The 16,493-nt window shown below is 41.5% G+C and overlaps 1 protein-coding gene across 7 annotated transcripts in view; it reads right to left on the minus strand.

Annotated features, from left to right (window-relative positions):
* LOC110496030 (sodium bicarbonate cotransporter 3) overlaps nt 1-13,003 on the minus strand; it is a 52,232-nt gene extending 39,229 nt beyond the window's left edge. For 2 of the 7 annotated variants that reach the window (XM_036952516.1, XM_021571657.2), the window contains exon 1: nt 12,767-13,001. In XM_036952516.1, coding sequence (XP_036808411.1) covers nt 12,767-12,802 — 36 coding nt within the window. In that variant the 5' untranslated portion in view covers nt 12,803-13,001. Of the gene's footprint in view, nt 1-1,105; nt 1,356-12,766 lie in introns of those variants that run through there. The other 5 variants (XM_021571658.2, XM_021571659.2, XM_036952518.1 and 2 more) reach the window with 4 other exon arrangements.
* Nucleotides 13,004-16,493: the final 3,490 nt, after the last annotated feature.

The raw sequence follows: 16,493 nt of genomic DNA on the forward strand, positions 1-16,493 counted from the left end.
TGTTTAAACAAAAGACCCCACTATGCAAGTAACCAGCTCACTGTACCGTTTACACCTTCTCTATCCTGTGCATGTGAAAAATAAACTTAGATTTGATTTGATATTGTGTGTTTAACAGAGGCGGTAATGTGAAGAACAACATGACACATGAAAGTCAAAACATGCACCAAAGTCAAATTAGGATATAACGTTAGGCCAACAATACAGTGTCCAAATTCTAAAATTATCTGGTAGAATGCCCTGCTTTTATTTAATCACACTCACAACCAAGCTATTTTCTGTAATTAACTTGTAAAGAAGTATCTTGTTGTGAGTTTATTTTCCTGTAATAATGAATACTTTGTCAGCTATATGATGTGGTCATTATTTGAACTGGCTAGCCAGCTAACTTAACGTTAGCTAGCTAGCTAACAAGCTAAAAACTAACCAAAGCATTGTTTAGAAAGTTGCTTTTTAGTTGCCTGGTTTACTAGATACATTTTGAAAGAAATTGGTTTATTGGTGTTAAAATACACCAGTTATGCTATTTTGGACCACCAGACTGATTTTGTGTTTATACTTTTTCATAACGACAAGAACAAGTTTGATGTCATACGACAATTGAATGTTCATAATGTCACTGCAACAACTGTATACAGACATGTCGATAGAAGTAGTATAACCCAGTCTTTTGTCTTGAAACCTTTGGTTGTTTAGTACACTACCATACAACTGCAGTGTATGAGATTTTTTTTCTAGCTCTGAGCTTCAAATTTAGCTACAGTACATACAGTAGGACCGAATCCAGGTGGTGGGTCACATATCTGCTTTAATTATTCCTCACGGACCTGTACTGGAACAGTATTAGCATAAGGTAACATAAATCAGTTTGGCTACAGTAAGTAAGTAGATGTATTCTTTTATCATAAATGTACTGATGCTGTGATGCAAAATGGCATCCCAGAAATGGGGTAATTTAATAAAAAAGTTTATAGTTTCAAACATTGATACATTGAATTAGGCCTATCAACAGTCAGAGCATTGCACCATCATGCTTAAAGGATGGCATGCTATAAAAGTGTACAGACACTTTTTATGTCATTTCACTTGGTTCTGAGAAACTTACCCGACCAGCGATAGACCTCCTCAGGCTCATTCGGCAGAATGTGGGCGTGCAGAAAACATGGACAAAGCTCCAAAAACACTAATGAACGTCGTTTTAAAAAATGCAAAACTATAATATAGTGATGCCGATGTTGTACACGTGAAATAGTGTAATTTCAGTATTTTATATTCTGTTTTGTTGGATTTGAGCAATACTTCTTAGTGCACAGGCAAATGCGTGCTTTCATCAAAAATAGAGATTTGGTAAAACATATTTTTTTTAAACGGTCCTTTAAAGCTTGCCCAAATTTGCAGCATCAGTCCTTAGATGGACTTTGAAATAATATAATATTAACCGGCACTATCAGCAAAGCTCAGCAACTGACTTTGAACTGTGGGAGTTGCACGCATCAGTAACTAGATGGGCTTTAAAATAATATAATATTAAACTGACTCAGTGATGTTGGTATGAGCAGCAGCGCAGATATTCAGATGAGCACGATGCAACACTGCTCTCACACAGTATCTGCGCATGTGCAAGGGTGCGCTTCACCCAGCTACAACATGATAGCTATAGAACCAAAACAGTGGAGTTAGCCTCATGCTCCAACGGTCTTGGTTGTTGCTGAATTCGACAAGATATTTCCGTTTACTTCATGCATTGCTGAGTCTACCGTTTAACCAGCACAATCAGCAGTGCTCAGCATCTGACTTTGAACTGTGGGAGTTACACCAATAATTTTGGGGCTTCAATAATGCAAGCTGCACTCTGTATGGCCTAGCTTGCTGACAGTCGAGTGGAACAGGGGAGGTTCTGCCTGCCTGGCATTGCAGTGGAACAGAAGGTTATGTTTGGCTGGTGGGCTTGAAGTCCAGTGAAACAGGGGAGGTTCTGCCTGGCTGGCTGGCAGTCCAGTGAAACAGGGGAGGTTCTGCCTGGCTGGCTGGCTGGCAGTGCAGTAGAACAGGGGAGGTTCTGCCTGGCTGGCAGTGCATGTAAAAGCCGATTTATGCTTGATCAGGCAATGAGGTCCGGAGGCTCCGTACGGATGTTGTGACGCAATTGCAAAGCCTCTGGAGGCTTGCGGAGACCAAATCAAGTCTCAAATCAAGGCATCGCCGTGTGCATCCCAAATGTTTTAACAATGCGGAGGGCTCCCTATAGCTCTGCATTCACATGATTGGGTAGGTAGGGGTGCACATCCTGTATAAACACACAAACTCACTTCCTTGACAACTTCCTTCACAACAGCTCTGCGAAGCGCAAGTATGAATGTGCTCACTTCTGCAGAGGCCGCATCGCAGTAAATGATGTACGGACAGTACACTTTCGAGATTGACCATGAATTTGCTTTAAACAAGGGAGGTTCTGCCTGGCTGGCAGTGCAGTGGAACAGGGGAGGTTCTGCCTGGCAGGCAATGCAGTGAAACATGGGAGATTCTGGCTGGCAGGCAGTGCAGAGGAACAGGGGAGGTTCTGCCTGGCTGGCAGTGCAGTCAGACAGGAAGAGAAAAAAACACTGTGTTTTTTATTAGTGACAGACACTCAGCCCTGACAAGCAGGGCAGAAACACACAATAGGCCTAGTCTACTAATTACACTTGATATGTGACCAGAATCCAACCAAATGTAAGAAGAGATCATCACTCTGCTTCCTCACAATATTTCCCACTGTTTCCTATGGCCCCCTGACGATGACAGAGAGGTCTCTCAACTCTCCAGCACCCACCACAGTGTCTATTTCAGCCCCACATGAGGTATTGTGACTGGGAGAGGAGACTATTTTTGACCTGCCTGTGCCTCCTATATGGCCAAAATATCATATCACAGTATTTATCTAATTTCTGATGTTATTTTATGTTTTGGAATAATACATTGACTTATGAGTAGGGGCATGAACCTAGGGTGGCAACACATACATTGTAAGTGATTTGGGTTTTCTCAATTTTTATTGGTTTATACTGTTCAAATAAACTTCAACCATAAATCTTTTTCTGCATTTTCATCCATTTCTGCAGTTTCTGCATTCATTTGAGATCATTTCCACACTGCCATGTATGGGTGCACGATATTGGCAGAAAAACTAGGCATTATTTTTATGGTGCATTGCGATTTGATTTAGATCAAAACACTTGGGTAAACTGTTGGAATCATGGAAATAGAATAACTATTAAAATATTATTATTATTATAATGCCAGGGTTATTGTTACAGGGTAGGAACCAAAGTGTTGGTCAGTATTTTCTAGGGGACCTACATAGCTGACTCAGTACACTTAGCCAGCTAAGTAGCGATTAGCATTAGTGGCTAATACGATTTAGTAACAACTTGCTAAGAAAAGACAAACTAGCTGTTTGCTAATGTTGATTTGATTTGCAGATGTAGGAAACAAACTAAGTGTTATTATAGAATGCTTGTGGATTTATATTAAGACGTAAAGTGGAAACAGCATTGTTGTTATCAACATTGTTGCATGTGCTACATTGACCATGCAGACTGAACGAAAGTGTCTCGTGGTCAAGGAACAACAAATGTGCTCCTTGAGTGACAGGGGGCGGGCTAGGTCTTGTGAGGTAAGCAGCATGGAGAGAGACTGCTAGTGCAATTCTCTAGTGTTTTGGCTTTTATTTCTGTAAAACCAGGAGTGCTGTCCAGATATACCGTATTTTACCCTAATACCGGTATTGATGCAAGGATTGGTTTGGGTTTTTACTTTACCTTCTAGGATCATATCACCTCTACCTTACCTGCCACCCTAGACCCACTTCAATTCGCTTACCGCCACAGTAGATCCACAGACGATGCAATCGCCATCTATAAGAAGGCTGTTTATTGACTACAGCTCAGCATTCAACACCATAGTACCCTCCAAGCTCATCATTAAGCTGGAGGCCATGGGTCTGAACCTCGCCCTGTGCAACTGGGTCCAGGACTTCCTGACAGGCCGCCCTCAGGTGGTGAAGATAGGAAACATCACCTCCACTCCGCTGATCCTCAACACTGGGGCCCCACAATGGTGCATGCACAGCCCCTTCCTGTACTCCCTGTTCACCCATGACTGCATGACCAAGCAAGCCTCCAGCTCAATCATCAAGTTTGCAGACGACACAACAGTAGTAGGCTTGATTGCCAACGATAATGAGACAGCCTACAGCAGGGATACAAACTGGTGAGGGCCCAAAAAGGTGACACAATTTCTGCTAGGGGGAAATTCAGGTTTTAACTAATTAAACAAAGAATATGATCTACATGATCAGTCGCTGTGTAAAATAAAAAGTGGTTAATGTGAACCTAGCTCATAGCAAAAAAATGTAAAGAAAGAAATCCAATGTTATCTGTTGCCTATACTTTACTGCAAATGACACTCAAGTCTTGAGAAAAAAACAATACACTAATATTGCAGTTAGCCATGACAGCCTTTATGATATTATAATAGAATACTTTTTACCACACATCTAAATATTGCACCTGGGGGAAAAAACATCTTAAAGTAGAAATAGATTGAAACTAACAGACATTCTATTTTTACCGTATTATAGTGGCCACTATAGTAGACATCGATCAAGTGCACAAGGCTATGTGTATGCAAAAATAGTTCACTGAGTAGAAAATTAAATAAACCCCCCCCCCCCCTCACTCACACGTGTTACTGTCACGTTCAACACAACAAAAGCAATATCTTTGGGCTACACATTATTACACTGTACATGTGCCTATGGACAACGGTTCTACAATGTGCCAGTAGAGCATGATACCCTTTGTTGGCATAACTGATCTTTTTCAGGCAGAGTACACCTGGCATAACCCTTTTTATCAACTGTATTGAAAAAGTGAGAAAGAGGGAAAGTGTGTGGTGTTTCTTTCACCTTTATAGTGGCTTCCAGCTTAAACCAGGCCCAGCTCCAACTACACTTGTTTAACAAGCAAGTCTCATTTTCACCTAATTCTCTTATTCTGAAAATTAACCACATACTGTAAAGGGAAAACATTAGTTCGCAGATAGCAGTTAGTTCGTTAGCTAGCTAACATTTCACACAGATTGCCAGGGTCCAGTAAGCAACTAACACGTTATAACTTGAGGAACGGCAAGGAGTCGTATACCAGTTAGCGAATTGTTTTGGTTACTAACGTTAGCTCATCTGATATTGTAACGTTAAGTACTTAATGTTAGCTGTCTGACATTATTAGCCAGCAAATTTTCACATCATGAATTCAAATATTTTATCAGTTAAGTTGGCAAATGTTGCTAAACATTTCTCTGGCTATCTAACGGAGAAATCGATCCAACTAGTAAGATAACGTTACTTAATAATGTTAACAAAACTTGTTCCACCACACTTTCTCCCTCACCTCAAACTTTCCAAATATCAGTTGTTTTACGGTTACAGCTCATGAAGTATGCTTCATCACCGTCTCACCTTCCTCTTAGCTATCGTTCAGGGAATGGGCTGTTGTAAGTTAACTGGTAAACTGCCTCTCCCTTCTCACCTACCTCTTAGTTATCGTTCAGGGGACGTGCTGTTGTAAGTTAACTGGTAAACTGCCTCTCCCTTCTCACCTACCTCTTAGTTATCGTTCAGGGGACGTGCTGTTGTAAGTTAACTGGTAAACTGCCTTTCCACTCTCACCGACCTCTTAGCTATCGTTCAGGGCAAACTACCTGACCTCCAGGACACCTACAGCACCTGATGTCACAGGAAGGCCAAAAAGATCATCAAGAACATCAACATCATATATGGACGCTCGTTCCATATATGTATATAGTCTTAATTCATTCCTACTTAGATTTGTGTATTGGGTATAAGTTGTGTAATTTGTTAGATATTACTGCACTGTCGGAGCTAGAAGGTAGCTTTTCGCTACACCTGCAATAACATATGCTAATCACATGTATGTGACCAATAACATTTGATTTGATATATTTCGATATTTGGTTTGTTAAATGTGATACGCCAATCCGTTTTTAATAGTTTACTCCACTACTTGGGTCATCCCTCTCCTTCTCTCTCACCAATCCCTGCCTCCTGTCACTCAAGGAGAGCACTTGTTGTTGCTCGACCACGAGATAATTTACCGATAGTTCACAGTGAGTTACTGTATTTTCTTTGGTTCACTCTTTGGTTTGCATGGTCAATGCAGCAGATGTAACAATATATTGATGACAATGCTTTCAGCTTTGATTCTTAATATAAATCCACAAGCGTTCTATAATTACACTATTCGTTTGTGTATCTTACTGTCTGCAAACAGCTATTTTGTATTTTCTTAGCAACTTGTGTTAGCCACTTATGCTAATCGCTAGTTAGCTAGCTAATAATTGTACTAATTCAGAGCAAACATAGCTAGCTTAAACAGCCTGATACCAGTGCTGGTGTAGGCCTGAATGTGCAACAGTATCTTCTAAATCAGAGAGGAATAGGCGAAGCATCAATATGTTAGCTACATGAAGTAAAAGAAAACATTAACTGTAGCCAAAGATCATAGGGTCCCACTCCTCTGGGAAACACTGACCAACACTTTGGTTCCTACCCTGTAACAATAACACCTCCAAAGAGATTCTATAAACGCCTCCCCGGCCCAATATTACTTTCTAACTATAGAATTTGAATAATCGTTCTATTTCCATGACTCCAACAGTTCACCCAACTGTTTTTATCTAAATTGCAATTGGAATAAAATCGTGCAGCCCTACGTGGCAGTGTGGAAATGATCTCAAATCAGACACACTTTTGGTTGAAGTTTTATTGAACAGTATAAAACAATCAGAATGGAGAAACCCCCATTGAAATAACTTATCATTTAAGTGTTGCCACCGTAGGGTCATAAACAGCTCAAACAAAATGTATATTCAGGTATTGTCAAATACCGTCAGAAATTTGAAACATCCTCCTCCACTAAACACAGATAAGTACTGCTGCTAAGCAGCAGAGAGAGCTGATTCGATAGGTGAGGATGTTAAACACACAGTGGGAGGATAGGAACATGATATGCACAGAGCACATCTCTCTGGCATTGGAGTCTCATTTGCTCCGACTGCTCTCTCTTCACTGAACCATGCAAACCCCTCTTGAACTGAGCCTCCAATCTCATGAGCTACTACATAGAGTACCAGTCAAACGTTTGGACACACCTACTCATTCCACGGTTTTTCATAATTTTTTACTAGTTCCTACATTGTAGAATAAGAGTGAAGACATCAAAACTATGAAATAACACATATAGAATCATGTAGTAGCCAATAAAGTGTTAAACAAATCAAAATACATCTGACATTCTTCAACGTAGCCACCCTTTGCCTTGATGACAGCTTTGCACACTCAGGGGTGAGCCAAGAAGGTGAGAGGTGAGCCAAGAAGGTGAGAGGTGAGCCAAGAAATAAAGAAAGGGGTTTGATAGTGGGCTAGGAGTGCTGGACTGATGATGCTGGGCTTGGCTCAGTGGACTGCATTGCTACTGTTGTTGACTGTTCATTGTGATGGATACAAGGCATCAAATAGTCCAAGGCTATACTAAGCCAATGTTTACACCTGAGAAATGATGATTATTCCAGGTTCATTACCACTTCAAAGCCTCTTAAAATAGGCCTAGTGCCTGCGGAAATCTGTTAGCATGCATGTGAAGCTGTTTATTGTATGTGTGTCAGGCAGCGTGTGTTTGGTATGCATTTCATTTCTTGAGTCCATGGTGTGGGTAAGTTAAGCACATGTTCAGAATCAGAGCTGGTTTATTCCGCTCATCACAATTTCAAAACACATTATGCAACCTGCTGCTGCGGCTACTCCAGTCCAAAATAACCCCCATGGGAGCTGGTTGGTCATGCCCAGTTACCCACAGAACACAGCTGCAGATGGGGGGGGGGGGGGGGGGGGGGGGGGGTGACAGCAAGGTCTGACTGTCCCTAAAAGAGAGAGAGATGAGGGGGACTATAAATGGGGGGGCTCACGACCCAGGGACCATAACGTCACCTGGAGTGTGAGAGAGCAGCAGAATGGGGGGCATGCATAGAGCCTCATTCGGGATAAGCCGTTCCCAACCCTGTTCATTCAAGGCCAGGGGGTAACAAGAGGTGGGGGCGAAGCTGGCAGCCAACCTCCCTAGCAATAACAAAGTCATCTCATCCTCTACCCCATAGCTAACCCATGTGCCCTAAGCGCACCCAGCCCCCTCTGCTTCTGACACCTTCCAAGATCACACCATAGTTTACATAATATCATGCAAAACCTCTCACAGACATCAAGGATCACTCTAGAGTTCACCAGCCAAGCATAAAAGGTGATAGACCTATCTATTGAACCCAAAAGACTGGATCCCCGTAGAGAACTGTAGACAAATATGATTTTTGGGGGACTAGGGACGTCCTGCAGTTTAAAAACAGCATGACTTGATATTCGAATACTCTATGATGTGTATGTTCTCAAGGCAATGACACACAAGAAGCATGGGATCTAAAGCTGTCAATGTCAACAGCAGCGCGTATTACAGTATAACCGTGTAACTGACGGTTACGGATGAAGACTGCCATGAAAACTAAAGACGGGCAAGGGGGGGCATTTGTGCAGTTGAGTCGGTTTCTACGGTAACATGCTCTTAACAACGTGATGATGCTTTGTTGCTCCTTGCTGAAACAAGAAACTAGCAAAGGACACTTTGGTTGCCTAGGCAATGCCCCCCACAATGCAGCAGCAGCACACACCGAAATAGAATGAATAGACCTGGCTTGGAACCTTCAACCCTGGCAATTTGACTGGTAAATAGAATGAATAGACCTGGCTTGGAACCTCTAACCCTGGCAATTTGACTGGTAAATAGAATGAATAGACCTGGCTTGGAACCTTTAACCCTGGCAATTTGACTGGTAAATAGAATGAATAGACCTGGCTTGGAACCTTTAACCCTGGCAATTTGACTGGTAAATAGAATGTATAGACCTGGCTTGGAACCTCTAACCCTGGCAATTTGACTGGTAAATAGAATGAATTGACCTGGCTTGGAACCTTTAACCCTGGCAATTTGACTGGTAAATAGAATGAATAGACCTGGCTTGGAACCTCTAACCCTGGCAATTTGACTGGTAAATAGAATGAATAGACCTGGCTTGGAACCTCTAACCCTGGCAATTTGACTGGTAAATAGAATGAATTGACCTGGCTTGGAACCTCTATCCCTGGCAATTTGACTGGTAAATAGAATGAATAGACCTGGCTTGGAACCTCTAACCCTGGCAATTTGACTGGTAAACTCATAGGTACACTCACATTGGCCCTCTGGTATTGTGACACAATACTTGGTAACACTTTACTTGACACCCAGTGTCATAACACATTCTGACACGTCATAACCATGGCATAATATGTTATAACACCTGACATAACCTGTCATAACACTGTCATGAACCAAATATTTACACTTTTGTGACATATATTGCATTATTTTATGGCTAGTTATGACACCTACATAAGAGTGTCAAAACCCAAATTTATTGAAATTCGTTTTTTCCCTGCCAAGAAGTTTGCTCTAGTTTTAAAGTTGCTTTCTTAAATCCTTTTTTGTTGTTTTTACAGTCATGTTTTTTTTTATTATCATATTTTAAATAACTTTAGGACACGGTCCTGAAGCATTATGACCATCCCGTGTCACTGTAATTGGACTAAGACAATAATGCTTCTTGACAGTGTCATAAAGTGTATGACCATCATAATCATACAAGCCAGATAGGCCTATCACATGCACGCCCTTATATCAGTCATCAGTCAAAAAGAGGGTGTCTTGGCCTGCTCCTAAAATCTGCTCCTAAATCTGCAACAGAGCATTGGGGTAGCTGCATGCTTAACATCAATGTGTGTGCAATTTCAATGATAATTTAATATGGTGAATAAAAAAAAGTGATATAACCATAGCCTGTTGACATGTAGGCTATGTTGTAATGCAGTGGTTCCCAACAAGGGGTAATTGGCCCATCCACAGGGGGTACTTGAAAAGACTCATGAGACCATAGGCCTACTGGTAAAATTCACATGAGGGGGTACTTCAGGGGTACTCCAGGCAGAACAAAATATACTTGGTGGTACATTAACAAGCTTGGGAACCACTGGTGTAATGGAATGTTTTGCCTTGTGTGGTAGGTTTTGTGTGTTTTGACACTCTTATGTAGGTGTCATAACCAGCCATAAAATATTGCAATATATACTATATACAGTGTCTTCGGAAAGTATTCAGAGCTCTTTACGTTTTCCACATTTTATTACCTTAGTCATATTCTAAAATGTATTAAATAAAAAAATCGCTAACTAGCTAATACATGTGCTGAGTCAGAGCAAACGTAACTAGCTATACAGCCTGATAATACTAGTGATGGTGTAGACCTACATTTGTGCAACAGTTTCTTCTAAATCAAAGAGGAATACTCAAAGCAAGAATATGTCAGCTGAGAAGTAGCTAAGAAAAAACATTCAATGTAGCCAAAGGATGCGGTCCAAACACTTAAAAGACACCCTATCTCCACAGCCCTTAAATTAAGTGCACCCTTCTGATGACGTATCATGACGCCTGACGAGTATACACTTGCAGGGAAAGGGGCGAGGGAGGAAGGAATGATTTTTAAATGGACCACCCTTGGCCGGAAATTCGTCACTCGTTCATCCCGCGATGATTGTGGGTGCTTTACAGTGGGGCAAAAAAGTATTTAGTCAGCCACCAATTGTGCAAGTTCTCCCACTTAAAAAGATGAGAAAGGCCTGTAATTTTCATTATAGGTACACTTCAACTATGACAGACAAAATGAGAAAAAAAATCCAGAAAATCACATTGTAGGATTTTTAATGAATTTATTTGCAAATTATTCCTGATTCTAACTGGATTATATTTAATAAGCTGCCCTCTGTGTTCTGTTAGACAAGAAACTCTTTATCCACATTATAGCAGGGGGTGTTAAAACATAACACATACGTTTTTCCAGCAGTAGACTATGATCAATAATGTCAAAAGCTGCACTGAAGTCTAAAAAGACAGCCTCCACAACCATGATATTGAAATGAGATGTTCGATGAGCAGGTGTCCACATACTTTTAGGCATGTAGTGTACGTCACAACAGTTCTAAATATATGTGCTACGACAAGTTATGTCAGCTGTTATGATATATTTTGACATGGTTATGACCGTGTCATAACGTGTTATGATGCTGGGTGTCAAGTGAAGTATTGCCCAATACTTTTGTAAGACACATTTCAGTTGAATGCATTCAGTACAATCGACTAGGTATTCCCCTTTCCCTTTCCCTTTCCCTTTCCCTTTCCATGGTAATGTAGAATGTTAATTCAAATGATATTAACTGATGTGGCTCATGCAATGGAACGTATTTTTTGTAATGTCAGTTGAGTTTAATCAACAAATCACAGAAAATATTGATGGGTACACTTCCTGCTCACACTTCCTTGCTTTGCTTCTATGGGTACACCCGCAATGGCCGCCAGTCCACCCATTATGTCATTATTGACATGAATGGGGACTATTCATTCTATTTCTATGGCAGCACATGGCAGCAAATGCAGTTATGAGCTAAGGAGATGAGAAAATGTGAGTCCCCCAAAAATTAATTTGGCTGTCCAATTACCGTAATCCAAAATTCCATGGCCATCACAACTGTGTGTGTGTGTGTGTGTGTGTGTGTGTGTGTGTGTGTGTGTGTGTGTGTGTGTGTGTGTGTGTGTGTGTGTGTGTGTGTGTGAAGGGTCAGTTACTGTATAGCCTATCTGTTAAAATGGGGACTTCCATTTTCAATTAAATTCACTGTGCATTCGACCCTGGTTCTTGTCACTGTGAATGTTATCGGTGTGGGTGACTCTGGTTTAGTGTAGGAGTGATTTCGGACCCAGCCAGGTTACCTCTATTCCAGGATGTCGTTACTGGGCCTCGTTCCAGGCAGGGGAGGTGACATAAGTGAGGAGTTGCATAGCTCTATAGACACGCCAGTCCCCTGAGTTGTATCTCCACTGTCACACACAGGCCAAACGCAATACCAGAGGCAGCAGAAAATAGCATGCCCCCGCCCCCAATAAATAGGCTAAAGCATAGGCCACACAGAAATGGAAACCATTTCCACTCCTCTCTAAAAACACATTTTCCTCTCCTTGTATGTACAACCTAGTAACCACAGGTGTCTACATATTCTCCCTTCCCTGTCATTCTCCTCTTATCTAGGCTATTTCAATACCCTATCATTTCTTATTTCCCTCAGTGTGACTGACATCCACTTCCATTCAATGGATAAACAAACATCCTATTCATAATCTATCAATTTTTATCAAAGGAGCATGCTCTGTAATGTTTTGATTCTAGTCCACTTCCACATTTTCCTCCTCTGCTCCTCTCTCACGCTCCTCCCTTCTCTCTCTCTCCTGGTCTCTCTTTAATGCAGCCATATCTTGTTCCTGTCTCTTTCTCCCATTCCGGCTAGTGAAGAGCGGGAATGACCATTTCCTTTCTAAGAGACATGCAGGGACTCTCCCCTTTACCACATTATTGCCCTCTCTCTTCCCCTTTGAGATACATCCTATAGAACACCCTCTATTCTATTCTGCAACCACGGCCACTATTCTACGGTACAGCAAGACAATGTCAGAGATGGAGAAGACACACACACACACAAAAAAAACACACTCATGTTATCAGAGCAGAGCAGACCTACCGTCAGCACATGCTCCCCTTCACAGTTCCCCGCCATCTGGGCTAAAACATCAGTGGCAGCCGAGGCAGCTGTGGCGTTAGCTGGCTTCTTCTCTCTTATCTCCCGTGTGTGTGTTTCTATGAGCGTGTATGTGGACTTGTGTGTGTCTGAGCTCCAACTGAGACACTGGAATACTGGGCTGCTCTTGCCGGCTCGCCTGTGATTATACGGAGTGAGAGAGCAGAGCACTGCCTGCCTTAAAACAGACCTGCTCCTCTCCGACAACCCGCTCCTTTCTCAGCAGCCAATCCCCCGCAACCATGAATATTAAATTTGCCCAGCACACGCAGGCGGGCATACACACAGAGAGGACATACACAGAGGACACACACCCCCCCCCCCCCTCCACACACACACACACCCACAGTGGCATTCAGGGCAAACACCCACACGCACACACATTTCTCACAGACATTACCCAGAGGGCGATGAGAATTGAAAAGGACAGACAGAGATGTGTTCATTACATGTCTCTGCCTCCATTGATTCTGCTACATTCGTATCTTTATCACAGTCTCAAGGTCATGTACACATCTTTCAGCACCTTCTAATTCCATGGAGACTCATGACTCATGCGCTCAGAATACCACGTCCACAAACAGTTCCATAAGGTCGTAAAACATAGGACTTATGGGGTGGTCAGTGTAACATCATGCTTGTGCAATAGTAAGACAGAAAAGGGTAAATCAAGGACTCTGTGTATCCCAAATGACACACTTATACCTACATAGGCCCTGTGTGTCCTGGTCAAACGTAGTGCACTATATAGGGAATCAGGTGCCACTTGGGACTCAGACTAGGTCTACAACATGAGGAAACTGGTATTTCAAATAGACCTACACTACCTAAATCAAATCAATTTTCCTCTTTCAGTCTCATACACAGAAAGGTACAAGTCATTAATGACTAGAGACAGGACAAAGCCATACAACTGATCATTGCCTCGCATTAAATACAGTTCCATGGAAACTGAGGGGCAGGGTGACACCTGGTGGCAGATTCGGAATCTCACACTGAGGCAAAGCAAGCCAGCTGAGACACACACACACACACACGCTGAAACAAACATGGGGGATTGTACATTCCTACAATTCATAAGAAAGCAAGGCAAGGCCAATTTGCTAATTTATTTTAAACAGGATTTGAAGTTATGTTTTTGTGCTGTGTAGGGCTGGACGATATACAGTATTTGACTATATACCGGTATTGATGCACGGACCGGTTTGGGTTTTTACTTTACCTTCTATAACGGATATTGAATGTTTGGTTTGTTAAATGTGACACGCCGTGTGTAATGTCCATTTTTATAGTTTACTCCTCTACTTGAGTCATCCCTCTCCCCTCCGCTTTCCACACAGACCTAGTCCCACCCCATCACTCAAGTAGAGGAGTCATGGTGCACAGTAGAGGTCTGCTCAGACCGATTTCTTTAGCCTGCTCCCACAGCTTTTCATACCTCACTCTGCCAGCACTGATCTGCTACCCCAAGAACTGGTCCTGAATCCAACCGCAGCCCTGCAATGTTATTTCAGGCATATGTGTCACAGCTCACTTGCCAGCCATGGTCCCATCAATTCTGCACCCAATAGGCAATTTTAAATGCGCAAAAATAACTTGAGAAATAGCTTAAATTACCAGAGATTCTCACATGGCTCTTGTATTAGGCTATCAGCCAATATGCTATATGTAGCTTGAAGAAAGTAGGAGAGTAGGAGAAACTTGCACTTTCTCTTGAGCTATTTTTATAGCCTACCTTTTATGAATGGGAAGACTTTCAGACTGAGAAATATGGGTGATCAATATTTTGGGCTATTTCTAGGCAATGTTGTAAACTATTTAGGAAGTACATTTCCTTAGAAAGATAACTTCCCTATGCATAAGCTATAGCCTACTCTATTTAATTGAGACCACACACACACCTGATCTCACTGGTATGGCTACTGAACTTGAAGCAGCAAGAATGATGACAGCAACACTTACTACGTTTTCGCACAGGCCTATAGGATATAGCCTACCTTTTAGGAGGACGATTTGCAGGCAGAGACAAATAAATGGGTAATCAATACTTATTGAAAATGAAAAGGCGCAAACCTTGCTACCTATAGTAGCCTAACCTGTTGTGCCTTTTCAATGATGACATTTTTTGATTGCACTTCGACTCACGTTGGTTGAGCGCCCTCCACTTCTTTCCATTGTCAATATTTATTTACAGACACTGAAGTAAACTACAGTCGAATCATATTTACGTTCATTTCATATTTAAGTTAACTGCCACGTGATTCTCCGCCCATGTATGCAGCCTACTCTATTTCGATGAGATCACACATACTAGACACACTTGAACTCTCACGCCCAAATAGGGAGTTAGGCTACTGAAGTTGAAGCAATAAATTCTGAGTGTGTGAATAATGTTTTTAATACAAGGCTGGAACATAACGTTTTTTAGATAAAGTCAAGGGGTCTGAATACTTTCCGAATGCACCGTAGAGGATGTCTTAAAACGTCTTATGGCTTAGATCCCGCTAACGGGATCGATATGACAACAGCCAGTGCAGGGCGCCAAATTCAAAACAACAGAAATCTCATAATTTAAATTCCTCAAACATAGAAGTATTTTACTTGTTGTTAATCCCACCACAGTGTCCGATTTCAAAAAGGCTTTACGACGAAAGCACACCAAACGATTATGTTAGGTCTGCACCTAGTCACAGAAAAACATAGAGAAGAGCCAAATAAAGGAGTCACAAAAAGCAGAAATAGAGATAAAATTAATCACTAACCTTTGATGATCTTCATCAGATGACACTCATGGGATTCATGTTACACAATACATGTATGTTTTGTTCGATAAAGTTCATATTTATATCCAAAAATCTCAGTTTACATTGGTGCGTTATGTTCAGTAATGTTTTGCTTCCAAAACATCCGGTGATTTTGCAGAAATACTCATAATAAACATCAATAAAAGTTACAACTGTTATGCATGGAACTTTAGATAAACTTCTCCTTAGTATAACCGCTGTGTCAGATTTCAAAAAAGCTTTACCGAAAAAGCACACCATGCAATAATCTGAGTACAGCGCTCAGACAACAAAACGAGCCATATAGATATACGCCTTGTGTGGAGTCAACAAAGTCAGAGATATCATTGTAAATATTCACTTATCTTTGATGATCTTCATCAGAATGCACTCCCAGGAGATTATGTTTCACAATAAATGTTTAATTTGTTCGATAAAGTCCATCAGTTATGTCCAAATACCTCCTTGTTGTTCGCACATTTAGTTCACAAATCCAAATTCATGAGGTGCGATCACTAGGTCCAGACGAAAAGTCAACAATTTCCGTTACAGTCCGTAGAAACATGTCAAACAATGTATAGAATCAATCTTTAGGATGCTTTTAACATAAATCTTCAATGATGTTCCAAATGGAGAATTCCTTTGTCTTCAGAAATGCAATGGAACTCTCACGTGAACGCACGTGACCAGCTCATGCCACTCTGGCAGACCTCTGACTCATTCATCTCCCATTCCCCCCTCCTTCACAGTAGAAGATTCAAACAATGTTCTAAAGACTGTTGATATCTAGTGGAAGCCTTAGGAAGTGCAATATGACCCCATAGACACTGTATATTCGATAGGCAATGAGTTGAAAAACTACAAACCTCAGATTTCCCACTTCCTGG

Source organism: Oncorhynchus mykiss, chromosome 18 (assembly GCF_013265735.2).
Source record: "Oncorhynchus mykiss isolate Arlee chromosome 18, USDA_OmykA_1.1, whole genome shotgun sequence".
Taxonomy (NCBI): Eukaryota; Metazoa; Chordata; class Actinopteri; order Salmoniformes; family Salmonidae; genus Oncorhynchus; species Oncorhynchus mykiss.